Source organism: Mercenaria mercenaria, chromosome 1 (assembly GCF_021730395.1).
Source record: "Mercenaria mercenaria strain notata chromosome 1, MADL_Memer_1, whole genome shotgun sequence".
Lineage (NCBI taxonomy): Eukaryota > Metazoa > Mollusca > Bivalvia > Venerida > Veneridae > Mercenaria > Mercenaria mercenaria.
The window spans coordinates 32,127,043-32,142,487 of record NC_069361.1 but is presented as its reverse complement, the minus strand read 5'-3'; the positions used below and the strand labels follow the sequence as shown (position 1 = coordinate 32,142,487).

At 35.6% G+C, this 15,445-nt stretch overlaps 1 protein-coding gene across 2 annotated transcripts; it reads right to left on the bottom strand.

Moving 5' to 3' along the window:
- Nucleotides 1–211: 211 nt before the first annotated feature.
- On the bottom strand, nt 212–11,965 carry LOC123541899 (retinol dehydrogenase 14-like). 2 transcript variants are annotated; one of them, XM_045327523.2, is made up of 7 exons: nt 11,810–11,965; nt 7,733–7,873; nt 7,028–7,219; nt 5,505–5,663; nt 4,899–5,018; nt 4,334–4,550; nt 212–339 (listed from the first exon to the last, which is right to left on the bottom strand). In XM_045327523.2, the coding sequence occupies exons 1-7, from the start codon at nt 11,892–11,894 to the stop codon at nt 246–248; spliced, it is 1,008 nt and encodes a 335-aa protein (XP_045183458.2). In that variant the 5' UTR covers nt 11,895–11,965; the 3' UTR covers nt 212–245. The 2 variants fall into 2 exon arrangements, with proteins under 2 accessions (XP_045183458.2, XP_053399669.1); XM_053543694.1 differs by lacking the exon at nt 11,810–11,965 and adding an exon at nt 8,028–8,357.
- Between the last annotated feature and the right edge of the window lie 3,480 nt (nt 11,966–15,445).

Here is a 15,445-nt window from a genome sequence, read left to right as displayed (position 1 = left end):
GTGTTGATCTCCAAGCTTGCATTCTATAAATCAATTGGAATAACTGATAACAACTAATCATGATATTTTTCTTTATTATTTAGTTGACACGGAATGTTTTTTTAATTTATAAAAACAAAATTTATCAACTTCAATTGTAATTCTTTGACTTCTGTATGCTTTCGGGAATTCCCATCCCTCCCCCCCCCCCTGCCCCCCAAAAAAAACACACACACACACCTCCTTTTAAATTACTATGGTTTCAGTCATAGCCTAACCATTTCTTCTGACACTTTCCATAATTTTGCTGAAACTTCATTGTCCAGGGCTTGTGGCACTTCCTTCTTCATAGCGCAGTCGCTGAAATGTATGTTTATTATATACCGAAATAAATTTTGTAAAAATCGTCTTGTAGTTCACAATTAAATATGAACAGGCAGATAAAAATTCCGTATTGTACCTTTTAAATTCCATATTGTACCTTACCGTATTGTATGCTGCCGTACTACTTCGATTAATATGAATTACCTGACACGGTTCTAAAAATAGCGCACAAAAAGCTCACTTAGTTCCATTTTAATATCGATCAACATTGAAACAAAACAACAAACAAAAAGGTAGAGGTATAATAAAAGAGTCATTATAACAGTGGCTAGATCTGGATTGCGCGCCTCGTGAGATCCGATCTGGCAAAAATCCAGTTGCCGAATACATCCCAGATCGAGCTACTGTTATAATAACCCTGTTATATTGAATAGGATACATGGGTGTTGTTGACAAATATATAATGGACAAATTCTTTTCAGATAGCACGTGGTCGCTATGAATAGACTAGTTAGATAAGAAAAAATCAAAGCCTTGAGACGTCTGGTACTGGCGAGTTTTGGTAGATTTACTTTCTGTTTGATGGCATATTTTGTGTACCCCAATGCCTTTCATTAACAAGCACAGACCTTCTGAATTTACATTTTTAGCTCACCTGTCACAAAGTGACAAGGTGAGCTTTTGTGATCGTGTGGCGTCCGTCCGTCCGTCCGTAAACTTTTGCTTATGACCACTCTAGAGGTCACATTTTTCATGGGATCTTTATGAAAGTTGGTCAGAATGTTCAGCTTGGTGATATCTAGGTCAAGTTCGAAACTGGGTCACGTGCGGTCGAAAACTAGGTCAGTAGGTCTAAAAATAGAAAAACCTTGTGACCTCTCTAGAGGCCATACTTTAAAATGGATCTTCATGAAAATTTGTCTGAATGTACACCTTGATGATATCTAGATAAGTTTGAAACTGGGTCACATGTGGTCAAAACTAGGTCAGTAGGTATAAAAATAGAAAAACCTTGTGACCTCTCTAGAGGCCATACTCTTCATGAGATCTTCATGAAAATTGGTGAGAATGTTCACCTTGATAATATCTAGGTCAAGTTCAAAACTGGGTCATGTGCCTTCAAAAAGTAGGTCAGTAGGTCAAATAATAGAAAAACCTTGTTACCTCTCTAGAAGCCATATTTTTTCAATGGATCTTAGTGAAAATCGGGTCATGTGGAGACAGGTGAGCGATTCAGGACCATCATGGTCCTCTTGTTACTATTAAATTTGTCATGTCACTTGTACAAAATGTAACTTTATGAAGCAAGAAAATATCGGTAAAACCAGTGCTCCCCGAAATATATTATTACATATAAAAAGAACAAAGATGGAATTCACTGACGATGATGGCGCTATAGTTTACTAATGATGACTAATCAAAGGGCAGTAACTCAGTGTAAATCATCTGAACGAAACGAAGATGATATGCGCTTCTCCTATTAGAAATGAAGTTTCCTATAAAGTTTCAGTGAATTTCAACCAGTGGTTGCTGGGGAATACTCCGGACAAGAAATAGTAATATAGTATACATGTGCTCAATATTAAAAGGACAGCCACTCTTCCAACCAGAACAAAAAGACAATGTGCGCAGCTCCTTTTATGATTTAGGCTTCCCATGAAGTTTTGATGAATTCCAGAAAGTGGTTGCTGAGGAATACTCCGCACAATAAATTGTACTACAGTATACTAAATGGTTGGTGTTCAAGGGGCAAGAGTGAAAAATCATTCAACCGAAACACAAAGGTAATATGCGCATCTCCTCTTGATAGTGAAGCCATTTATGAAGTTCGGCTAAATTCCAACCAGTGGTTGCTGCAAGAACTGTTCCATAGTACACTAATGTTGAATAATCAAAGGACAACAACTAGGTTAAAAATCATCCGACCAGGACAAGAAGACAATATATTGTACTCATTTCTTCTGAATAGTGAAGCTTCCAATGAAATTTAACTGAAATCCAACCAGTGGTTGCTGAGAAATACTATGTGCAAAAACTGTACTATTGTAAAGTATTGTTGGAAAAATCAAAGGGCAATAAGTCTGTGAAAAAATTAATAATCCGACCGGAACATGAAGATGATATGCATACCTCCGCTTGATGATGAACCATTCTATGAAGTACGGCTAAACTCAATGCAGTGGTTGCTGAGAAATACTCCGGACAAGAATTGTACTATAGTATGTTATATATAAATTGCCAGCTGTAAATCAGTGATGTAAGCATGGGCGGGAATACCTTATCATTGATAGATCTTATATAATCTAAACTGATGGTCAGTGCGAATGAATACAGGTTAAATTTGAACTGCTTGATCATTGAAAATTCATCCGCAATGTTCATGAATAGGACTATTTTGTGTTGCACATGAACATGCTTTTGGTGTGATTAGGAATAAAATAAAGATAGTACTTTGGTAGTGGGGTTAACCCGCCACCAAAAATGATAAAAACAATTCTGGTAAAAGGGTATGGTTCCTTTCTGATAACAATCGGTGAAATGTATGTGCATGTTGGTATTTATAAATATTAAATAAGTTAGGTAAAAGGATATAATTGTTGAAACAGATATATATATATAGACTGCCATAAACAAATCCAATAAAAAGTTGGGTTTTTTTCTTCCTGGTAGCACACACACAGATATTTGTGCATATTGATAGAGCTTCGATCTTTTCTTTCTGATATCACAGACACAAAAATTAATATTTGTTTAAATTAATTAAAATGATTTATTTCGCATAATACAGAAATATTTGAGTATATTTCCCTTACGGAAATATTATAGTTTACCGCGAACACTTGTTGCGATCATGCCGCGAACACTTGATACAATTGATATAATGTTCGTGGGATGTTCGTTTGGTGTTCGATTTTCACATGCAAATTAGTTTTGCCGCAAACAAGTTGCCGCGAGCTTCCCGCGAACAAGTTGCTGCGAACATCCCGCGAACTAGCTGAAAACCATGACTATATATACTAAGCAAAACCTGGCCAGAAATTGTGCAGAAAAAGTGCAAAAACAAATAAATTAATAGGAATCTTGGATATAAATTTATTGAATAAACTTGAGCACTGAGGCTGTAACAAATTCAAATTGTCAGTGTCTGAGCTTTTTCATATCCTTTTTGGTGCATTCTGAACACTGTTAATTGTATTTATTCAATAACAACTAGTGTCTCAGTGCATGTATTCATTTCATTCAATTGTTTTTTCTTCACACTGCTTATAAGTTATATGTATGACTACAAATCTGTCATAGTTTTACATGTTAATTATCAAACTTATGAAGCTCATAATTAGTTCTATATTATTTTTAGATAATCTGTTACAGCTCAGCAAAAGTTTTTAAGCATTTATTTTATTTTCAAAATTCCTCATGTTTATTTAGATATATGAGTATAGATATTAAACGTAAATTTTCATATTTACCACAAATACGAATATATTCCTGTTATCCTATAATCCTTTAAGAATGATCATTCACTTATAAATGAATAACGTCTGTAATTCATTAAGATTTCCCTCTAAACATATATCCAAAATATCTGGTCGTAATTACCTTTTCAGACTCATACTGTGACCTTACAGATAATGTTACAAAGATCTACAGTTACCTGCTCTTATCAAATCCCTTCATTAACAGTTTACCAAAAGGTTATACTCTTCCAAGTTCTTCTCGCTAACATACCGCGATCATTGGTCTTCCTGTGAATATCCCGCGAACTAGTATCAAATCAATCGCGGCATGATCGCGGGTAGCAGCGAATATCCCGTGAATACTTCCTGCGAATAGGTATGTTCGCGGCATGTTCGCGGCATGTTCGCAGCTTTTTGACCATTTCGTAAGGGTTATGTAAGAGGGATCAAATAAAAGCCTTCAGTTTTTCTGCACATTCACTGACCATATGTGTATATTCACCTATGTAAAGAAAATCTGCCAAAGCTTTTGGTTTAGTATAATGCTTTCTTCAATATTTCATAAACTATACCTGAAATATTTTCCAGAAACATTATCTAGGTCAGGGTCCACAGCACAATATATAGTGGTCTGAGCTCCCTGGACTGCACTTTTCATAATATACTTGAAGAAGCCGTAATAAACCACGTTCAGGAAGATTCTCATCGCAAAACCGCAATTATCTTTGAATCCAATCATCCCTGTATCTACAACTCCGGGATGTAAATAATTTGCTGTCACGTTCGTTCCTGTAAAATATTCAGCATTTCGTACGATTGGTCTCTAGCATCAGAGTATTCTAAATGAAAAATATAATATATAAAATAAGTTAAAACCAGCATCTGATATTTGATCACATATGATGTTACATTCTGAATTAATCCTTACCATGCTGAACAAGATTGGTTCTGCCTTTGTGACCAGCGTGGGTCATGATTTACACTGTTCACTATTCAGCCAGTATCGTTTTTGGTAAGCACCCTTTTTAACAGTCAATGGTACTGTCCAAATGGGAAGATGGACAAGTTCATAATAGAAATTTAGCAGGATAAGTGTTAAAATTTGGCCTCTTCTACTCTGTTGGGCAGGATACTAACCTTGTAAGCGTTTGTTCAGTTCACGTGTGAAGAGGACATTGGCAAGTTTACTCTGCTCATATGCTCCGTTAAAGGAATAATTCTTCTCACCATTTAAATTTTCAAAATCTATCTGCGCTCCTGAAATGTGGGGAAAAATAGTTTTATGTGATTTATCATAATTTAAGTGTAATATCGTATGCTAATAGAATGTAAGACTGGTCAGCCTGGTGTCAGTATACTATATCATGTCGTGCTATTCCAGTTAGGCAGCACTATAAAGTTGAGCACTGTGCTCACACCTTCGTTTATATAAGTTAAAAATGTGTTGCTCTTGCACTATTTTCGTAAATGATTCTTGGCCAAAGAAATGCATATCCAAACACAGTATCCAATTTCTCTAAACGACACGCACTTTACCAATATACCATTTCGATGGAACAGATATTGAAAAAAAGTTCACAATAGTTTTAAAGCATGTTGATTCTGTTTATCGAATTAAATATTTATGGAAAATAATTTGTAAGCCTTCGTGATATTTATAAAAAATAATAAAGACATGCATTTCAGTAATTAGGATGGTTTGAAAAGGAAAGTATGGAATACAAGCTAAATCGGCAACTTTACTTTCATGTCCACGTGAAGACACATTGACGATTTTGCTTGGTGCCGATTTCTTCAGAAGATCCAGTAAGAGATTTGTAAATAAGAAAGTTCCAAGATGATTTGTTCCAAAGTGCATTTCAAAACCGTCCTCAGTCTTTCTGCGCGGTGCCCCAAATACACCTATAATAATATAACTTCGTGAACACAAATTTCGGGGGACAGCAGTTCAGGTATGGAGATACTAACAAGGACTAGAGTCACATTGCCTTTCTACTAGAGATATGAAAGTTGTTTTTATTTATAATGTATATTCCACACATATGAGACAAAAACATCAGTATCAAATTGATACAAAAGTTCTCACAAAAGAAGTGTTAAAAAGCAAGAGAAATAGGCGGTAACAATGTCTATGATACAAACTAAAAATAATACAAGAAGAAATCAATGTGACAGACCCATGTTATCTGTCATTCTAGCAGAAAGTTTGTTTTTGTTGTTGTTTTTTGTTATAAATAACTTAATTTGCTTGAAAGAAACCAGGTAATGTTTCATAACTTTTGTAAACTTGTCAAGATAATGACGCTATAAACATTGCGGTTGGCATTACGAAATATCTACATTTATATTGGCTATCAGAATAAGTACTATGGAAATATTTTTGGCAAAACATTGCCAGGACCTATATTCGAATTTAAAATTATGAAGTTTAAGAAAAAATATTTTCTTATATGTTTTAATTTGGCGCGACTGCGAAATTCCCGATTCAACAGTGAGAGAAATCAAACTTAGTGCTCCTTTTATTCATATGATGTATACCTGGCAATCAAGATAAGTGCATTTGCCTATGTTTAGTTTAAACATATTTTATTGCCAATATATACATATATAAACAGATAACTACGTCAATTGTACATATAATAGGCAAAAGGGTCGACCCACAAGTTCTCGCAACATTAGTAACGGGTCTTCCCTAATGCAAATATTTACATATTTAATTTACAACAATGACAACTAATCAGGTACATGTGTGGTAAAAAATAATAGCTACAAAAAAGGAAAGAAGGAATGCCTATGTTTTGATTACCTTCAAATTAGCATTAGTTGGAGAATTCATTTCGGGATAATTCTCAGGGAAAAATGTCCAGGTTTAGGAGCATATCATCAAACCCCAGAAATATTTGGTAAACAAACAACATCTTTACCAACAGTCAGCCTGTCCATTACGTTGTTCTACCATACTATCCCGTACGACTGGATACTTAATATATTCTCAAAAAGTTTCGTGGAAGTTAATGATAAACGCTTGTTCTTTCCAAAAAAATATAATATAAATATAATAACGGATTCTCTAATTGCAGTAGGCTTTGAAAGCGAACAGCATGGATCATGACCAGACTGCGCAGGCTGGTCTGGATCCATGCTGGTCGCAAATGCATTATGTTGGTTTTTTATGGTGCGGCTCATATATAATGAATGTAAATATTATGCAATAAGTGTATTTCTATCAACGAAGAGAATATAAAATATAAGATGAACCACTTTACCCGCATTATTGATAAGAACATCAAGCTTGGGCTCCTTTGACAGAACTTCATTTGCACACTGACGGATGGACTTCAAAGAAGCAAGGTCAAGGATGTACACAACTACATTTTTATTGCCGGTCGACTTCCGAATATCTTCAGCTGCTCTGTCTGCTTTTGACTTATCACGACATGCTAGTAAAACTCGTGCACCTGAAAATGCAGTATTTCGCCATAAAAACAACGATTAATGGAATATCTGTGTTGAAATGCTTTTTTGTGCGACCGATACATCGTAAAAGAATGTCAACTTCGTGAAACATTCTATTTACTTTTTGATCCTACTTTTCCGTAAGAAAGTTTTACCCGATTTCTCTTTAAATATTAGACATCATTAATATTTCGCATCATTCCAAAGAACTCCGAGGATTGTGATATGAATTTTTTAAAATTTTCTATTATCTTAATTAGTTCTGTTTTTGTCGTCAAACTCGATTGGATATTTTCCAAGTTTTGGCGGGCTATTCAGTTGAAAACAAACGATATGTACATGCTTAAGCTACAGAAACGTAGGACATGTGCAACAGCAAAAGAAAGAACATTCAGCGGCTTCCTGGTGGTAGGAGGGTTGTCGAAGATGCTAAGATATTGTGACTACAGTTGTCTTAAAAAAAACTGTTGTACAATAAGCCTACATAGATTGTCTGGTTGTATATTATCCCTTACCTCTGCGTGCCAGATCTTTAGCTGTCTCCTTGCCTATGCCTGCATTAGCTCCAGTTATAAGCACTGTTTTGCCATTCATGCGAGCCTTGCTCCTGCATACACCGCCAGCCATATACCTTTTTAACGCATATATACTGCATGCTGGAAAATATATGTTACCGTATAAGATTCTTTCACTGGTTGTAGGTGCAGATGGGAATTTCCGGCCTCGATGGTAACTGTTTAGGCGGTAACGAGGTTCCTACCGAGTTACCGCCTAAACAGTTACACGAGAGCCGGATATTCCCATCTGCACCTATAGCAGCGTATTTAAACAAAGCGCGGGAAAGCAACGTCCGTAAACAGGAAAGACGTTATGACGTTTCAAAGACAAATAACAATGTTTAGTTCTGGTTTTGTTTGATCAATTGCAGAGTGACGTTATGGATTTTTGATAAAATAACGTGTTTTGAATCGAGAAATATACTATCAGGAATAAAGAGGAACTGTCAAGGTACTGGATTTTTATTCCGTTTTTCGAAATAAAATATAAATAACTACATAAATCTTCTACATATATGTAGTTCGTAATACGTCATTTAAAGCACGAGAGTCATCTTACACCCCGGGGTGTAAGATAGATTTTTCCAGCACCGGTAAAGATACCGGAAATCCCCGTCTGGTATGCAAGAATACAATCATATTTACTCATGTTTTAATTTCATTTTTCTCGCAAATATATTGATTAGAGCGGCTAATTTCTACCATCTTGTTAACTCGAAAACAGGCAAAGACAACAGTTTATCGTCCTGGTGTGTTGTCTTTGTCATCCCGATGAGTAGCAAACAGGTCAAATTCGCAGTTTTTGGCGTTCCGCTAGAGCAACATAACCTATAGATTGCATAATAATCGCGATGATTTTGTTTTCGCTAATATTCGCGGATCAGGCTGCCATCCACGACGTCGCTAGATAATTCTTGCATACCAGACGGGGATTTCCGGTATTTTTACCGGTGCTGGAAAAATCCATCTTACACCCCGGGGTGTAAGATGACTCTCGTGCTTTAAATGACGTATTACGAACTACATATATGTAGAAGATTTATGTAGTTATTTATATTTTATTTCGAAAAACGGAATAAAAATCCAGTACCTTGACAGTTCCTCTTTATTCCTGATAGTATATTTCTCGATTCAAAACACGTTATTTTATCAAAAATCCAAAACATTACTCTGCAACTGATCAAACAAAACCAGAACTAAACATTGTTATTTGTCTTTGAAACGTCATGACGTCTTTCCTGTTTACGGACGTTGCTTTCCCGCGCTTTGTTTAAATACGCTGCTATAAGAAATAGTTCTAAAAAGAAAGCTGTTCGACTGATTTTATTTTTATTATTATATCTTGATATCGGTATGCAAGAAAAAGATTCTGTCACTGGTTATAGGTGCAGATGGGAATATCCGGCTCTCGGGTAACTGTTTAGGCGGTAACTCGGTAGGAACCTCGTTACCGCCTAAACAGTTACCCTCGAGGCCGGAAATTCCCATCTGCACCTACAACCAGTGAAAGAATCTTATAATCCTAAGTAACTTATTTGTCGTATTGGCGCTCTTGTTTGCCGCTCTTGCGTGTCGGTGCCCTTCAAATGCACCAACATATCAGAACGAAAAAACTATTTTGTTTTTGTTCGCGCCCCAAACCCATCCCATCCTGCAACCCCGAAAAGCCAGGAAAAAAACAAGTTAGGCTACTGACTTGGTATGTTGGTGGCCGCCCAGTGCGACAAATATCTCATATTTCCTACCTGGTGTGTTGGCGCGTTTAGAAGGAAAGAGATGGCACAACACAGCCACCATTACTAAAAATGATAGGTTTATTGAACTGGATCACATTGACAAGGGACCCCCACCGCAAGTTTTGAATGAAGAAAATCAAAGGGGCGGATTTTCTCCCCCCTTATGGAGGATTTCGTGCGGGGTTGTTGTGGGGGTGGATTTTGTCAATGTTTGCATTGGCAAACATATCTCGGAAAATAATAATGACTCTCTCTAGATATACACGAGATGAATTTAACTTATTCATAACGCAATGATCAGGACTACTGGCTCTAAAGAGTTGTTTTAAAGTATCTTAAATTGGGAAAAAAGAATCAGAACATTCAGACTGGGGACAAGGACGGTGATATTAGGAAATACATATAATTGTTTTAGATATTCTGTTTTTAGGCTATAAAACAGTGTAGAGATAAATTCAAATGAAAATCATGAATAATTTTAATTAAGATTCTGCAGCATAAATATGTTTCTTTTTGTTTTAAAATATTTAACTCTATAGTCCACTCGTTTTAAACATGTAGAAGTTCAGGAGTAAGTTAACAATTTTTATTTAAAATTTTGCAAATGTTAAATTACGACTGTTATAGTTAATTCATATTTGGATAGCAGATATAATCACATCTTTACGACTTTTAAAATACATATTGTGTTAGTTGCTGTTATAATTGTTCTGTGTGATATTCATGTAAAAATAAATGAAAATGCAGTCTGAAAAAACTATTTAACAACCAACTCTAGGGAAGTTAGAATGTGAGTGCATAAATTTACCCTATTACCTAGTTGATATTTGTTTTATCATGTATGTGACCCGGACAACTCCGTAACGAAACTATGTCTCGATCTACTACAAACATTCCAAATACCAGATTGATCATGATAAATAGTGAATGTAATAAAATAGTGAATATCGTAATCAGTTTTAAAATTTAAAAATAAAATATTAAAATTAATTATAATGCATGTAAATAACATCACTACACGACATCCTGCGTTAATGAATGAATACATATACCAGTAACACTGGCACATATGCCAGTCCCGGCATGTTATTGACATACTTCCGGTCCTTGTCTGAACATCTGCGCGTTCTAACGCCGAAAACTTATAGTATTGTATATAATAAAATTGGGGTGTACCTTATGGCCACAGTGGTACAACTAGTTTCACAATGGCTCTCGGACCATTATTGCACTAAATCTATTGTACTATTTAATTGACCTGTCAAAATATGTTCCCGGCTTTCACGTTAAGGCATCGCCACAGTCACAACTCAGTATCAGTTCATATTTTCAGGCCGAGTATTTTTCTCTTGAAAATTGCAATAAAGCCTTAACAGCTGGTCAAATTATCATCAACATAAGGAGCATATGATGATTTATAGTACATATGCCGCTTGTAAAATATTTGAGTCTCGTTTAGACAGAAAATTTACCCCAAAATATTGAAATTTTATGTGCAGTAGAACTCCAATATAAAAGATATTACAAAGACAAAATTTAGTTAATTTCATAGTACAATATGTATACTGCAAACTCCTACGGATTTTTGTCGAAATTGTTCCTGGTTATTGCATTAGACACAAAAAGACAACCCCATGTTAATTTAATTTAAAATGTTGTTTGTACATGCATTACTGACCACAGGTAGCCAGGTAAACCTATCCATAATCCTATAATATCACCTGTTTATATACATGTAAATTATGTGTGAACAGATAACACAAATTGGATAAATTGATTGTGTTGGGATTTTTGTGTATAATTCAGTAATCAGGTAAAATTTCAAAATAATTTCTGAAGACTTTATTCTTCACGGTCTGCTTTACAATTGGCTGTAATTATCTTTGAAATGTATTGAATATATATCGAGTTTGACTGCAGATAAAATTGCAAAATTTTGTCATAAAAAATATCGAATAAAGGCATAATACAGGTAGTGAAATGCACATCCTTCTACTTGCATATGTTCACATAGATATTTAAAACATAATTATGACAAATTTATTGACTTTATAGTTACCACTTAGTCATCTTTTATTTTTATGAAAATTTGCATGTAAAATTTTGAGTCAAATGGCTGCCACTGTAGGCGATGCCTTAATCTTATATAGGCTCGAACAGAATATAATGAAAGCCGGGTCCATTTTTTGACAGGTCAAATAAATTTGACAAATAATACATGACGACCAGTGGGCACAAAGCAGCCGTGTATTAGTAAAACAGACAGCATACAGTTAAATAAAAAAAATATATGTCTTACCTGACGTACAAATACATGCTACTGCAAGACTATGATCTTCTATAAATACGTATACATTTTTTAAAATGATTGAAACATTCTCCATAATTTAGCGTTACCTGAAACAACTGACTGACTGGTCAAGAGTGTACGCAATGAGGCGCGGATAACAGTTTCGCTTAATCATAGGCGCAGACAGGTTATCATAATAGGAGGGGATGCACATCAAGCCGTGAAACACCGAGTGGTGAGTATATAAGGGTCCTCCACCCACTGTTAACCCTATCCCATGAAAAAAAATAATATCATGTATGTACTTTGTACGTTTGAGGTATTATACTGACGGATGGAAGTACATTTATTTATTTTCAATTTTAAAAAAAAACACACACACAAAAAACAACATTATCTTAATTAGCACAATGTTGCAACATCACACTGGCCATAGCTTTATCAGATCAAGTGGTTCCAACGTTGTTTGAGCGGTGAATTTTACGCCGATCAGATGGAGAAATATGGCCGATACTACAAATTTCCGGAATTGTAAGTATGAGTTAAAGGAATTTCTACCCGTTAGATAACGAATCAAATGAAACCGATGGGTGCACCTGGAGCGCAAATGTGTCTATATTTTAGCACATGTGTCTATTTAGCTGAGATTTGTGCCGTTTATTCAAACACTTCTGTACAGTCCGGCGGGGGAAGGAGATTTTTGACAGTTTTTGACAATATCGCCTCAAATATAGTGTTTTTCGGGAGCAAGTAACTGTTAAAACACTTTTTATGTAAAGGGCTACCTCTTAAAACAAAGCGTGTGTATTTTCATAGAATTTTTCAGGGTTGTTTCTGAACAATTGGCCGAAAACCTAATGCAACGCCGTTTCGAGTGGGTCGCTATGCAACGCAGTCAAGTGGATACTGTTCTGTGTCTTACTTGCGAAGTCTTATTCGTCTTAAAAACAGTCATTATTTTCAAAGCCTCACAATGAATAAATTAATTTGGAGAGTTTCATATCATCATAATGATCCCGCCATTTCTAATATATTGTACTTTTACATTTTTATGCTCACTTAACATTTCACATATTTTTGCGGACATTGTCAAAAAAACATCAACACATTTATAAACATAAAGCAAGGATGAACATCGAACAATATCATTAAGTAAATAATAGTATTAGTTCGTTAAAACAAGAACCAGTTCACGGATATTTTTCTCCTCCACGAATGGTACTGAACAGCATGCCGAAATCGGGTTGACTCTTTAAATCAGTATAGTTACAGTTGGTTACTTTTAATCCCTTACAACCAATACATTGTGATTTCATTACTGATTTGTTGTGCATTTAAGCTGTTCATACAAAATAAATAAAGTTTGGTCCATGATAAAAGTATTGATCAGTTGTTTGTATATATTTTCATTCATATTCCTGGTGAAACGTTCATTTATTTTCAGAGAGATAAATCACAGAGACCGTTAAAATTGGCCAGGGAAAAGGCAAGATTTTATTTGTCCTCCATAAAACAGAAACGATGTAATAAAACTCTATGGCCGCCGTTTAAAAATGAAAATACAAATGAAATTCAGACACCAATGAAACAAAAAGTTTTGTTGGAGACAGTTAAATAGTACAACTGTAACACGTCTCTCTTAGTATTGCTAGTCCGTTTATTTTCTTTCATTGGTGTCTGTATTTCATTTGTACATTTATACATTGATACCACACCCATTAAATTCCGTTCACTTTAGCTGTGTCTATCCCTCGCTAACATTGCCTACTCGTATATACTAATACAAAAATGGTTGGAAGGAGGTCAGCGTACGCCGTTGAAATACGGTCCTATATTAAGAATCGTTGTACTCTTGGCATAGTGTGTAAAGACATTTTTGATGATATATGTTCTGTTTATGGGCATAATGAAATATCTTTTTCGACAGTTATTCGTTGGTTTAAGAAATTCAAATGTGGGTTGGTTTCAACAGAAGATGAACCACATGGCCGTCGGCCGAAAACAGCAACGTTTGCCAAGATGGTTGCTAGAGTGAAAGAAATAGTTGCTACTGATGCAAGATACTCCGCTAGGCAAATAGCTAGTATGATTGGCATCTCATAAGAGCAGCTCATACAATTCTGAAACGTAATTTAAAAATGAGGAAGATTCCCCTTCTGTTGACAAATGAGCAGAAAAAAGGCACGCGTGCAATGCGCAAACTTGTTGCTTAAATAGTTTCCAAATTACAATGCACGATCTTTCGCAAATGTCGTCACTGGTGACGAGACATGAATTTACTTTTTCGAGCCCAAACGAAAGATCCAGAACAAAAAATATGGGCAACAAAGTCTGGCAAAAGACCATGCATTGCAAAGCGGACCATGAGTGTCAAGAAGGTAATGTATGCCATATACTTCACAACTCTGGGTCCTGCCATTCAGGTTGCTGTTCCTAAGGCAAATGCGTAAATTCGAAGTTTAACAAGACTAAAGTTTTCCGAAAACTGAAGAAATATTTCAAAACTCGAAGACCCGCAACTGGTTTGGCCAATGTCAGATTGCTACATGAAAATGCGTCATCGCACAAGGCGTCTATTGTACAAGACTTTCTGAAGCAGGAAAAGGTTGTTGTTCTCCCTTCATCACCCTCCTTATTCGCCTGACCTTGCCCCGTGTGGCTTCTTTTGTTCCTAAGGCACAAGAATACCTTTCTGGTCGAAACTTTGTGCAGCGCAAACACCTCGGTTCTGCAATATTCCAGTGTCTTCATAGTATACCTAGAAAATACTACGAGAAAGGCTTCAGGGATTGGATTAGAAGACTGAAATTTTGCAAATCTGTTGGAGGTGAATACTTTGAGGGGACCAAATAAAATTGTCATTGAAATCTATCAAGGATACATTTTTATGTGCTCAGATGCATTCATATTTGAACAATCCTCATAAAGAGTCAACCCGCTTTTGGCATGCTGTTCAGTATACCATTCGTGGAGGAGATAAATGTCCTCGAACTGGTTCTTGTTTTTACAAACTATTACTATCATTTACTTAATGATATTGTTCGATGTTCACCCTTGCTTTATGTTTTTGTGTTGATTTTTTTGACAATGTCCGCAAAAATATGTTAAATGTTAAGCGAGCATAAAAATGTATTATATATATTTAGTACAAGATATTAGAAATGGCGGGATCATTATAATGATATAAAACTCACTAAATTTATTCATTGTTAGGCTTTAATGACTGTTTTTAAGACGGATAAGACTTTGCAAATAAGACACAGAACAGTATCCACTTGATTGCGTTGCATAGCGACCCACTCGAAACGGCGTTGCATTAGGTTTTCGGCCAATTGTTCAGAAACAACCCTGAAAAATTCTATGAAAATACACACGCTTTGTTTTAAGAGGTAGCCCTTTACATAAAAAGTGTTTTAACAGTTACTTGCTCCCGATAAACACTATATTTGAGGCGATATTGTCAAAAACTGTCAAAAATCTCCTTCCCCCGCCGGACTGTACAGAAGTGTTTGAATAAACGGCACAAATCTCAGCTAAATAGACACATGTGCTAAAATATAGACACATTTGCGCTCCAGGTGCACCCATCGGTTTCATTTGATTCGTTATCTAACGGGTAGAAATTCCTTTAACTCATACTTACAA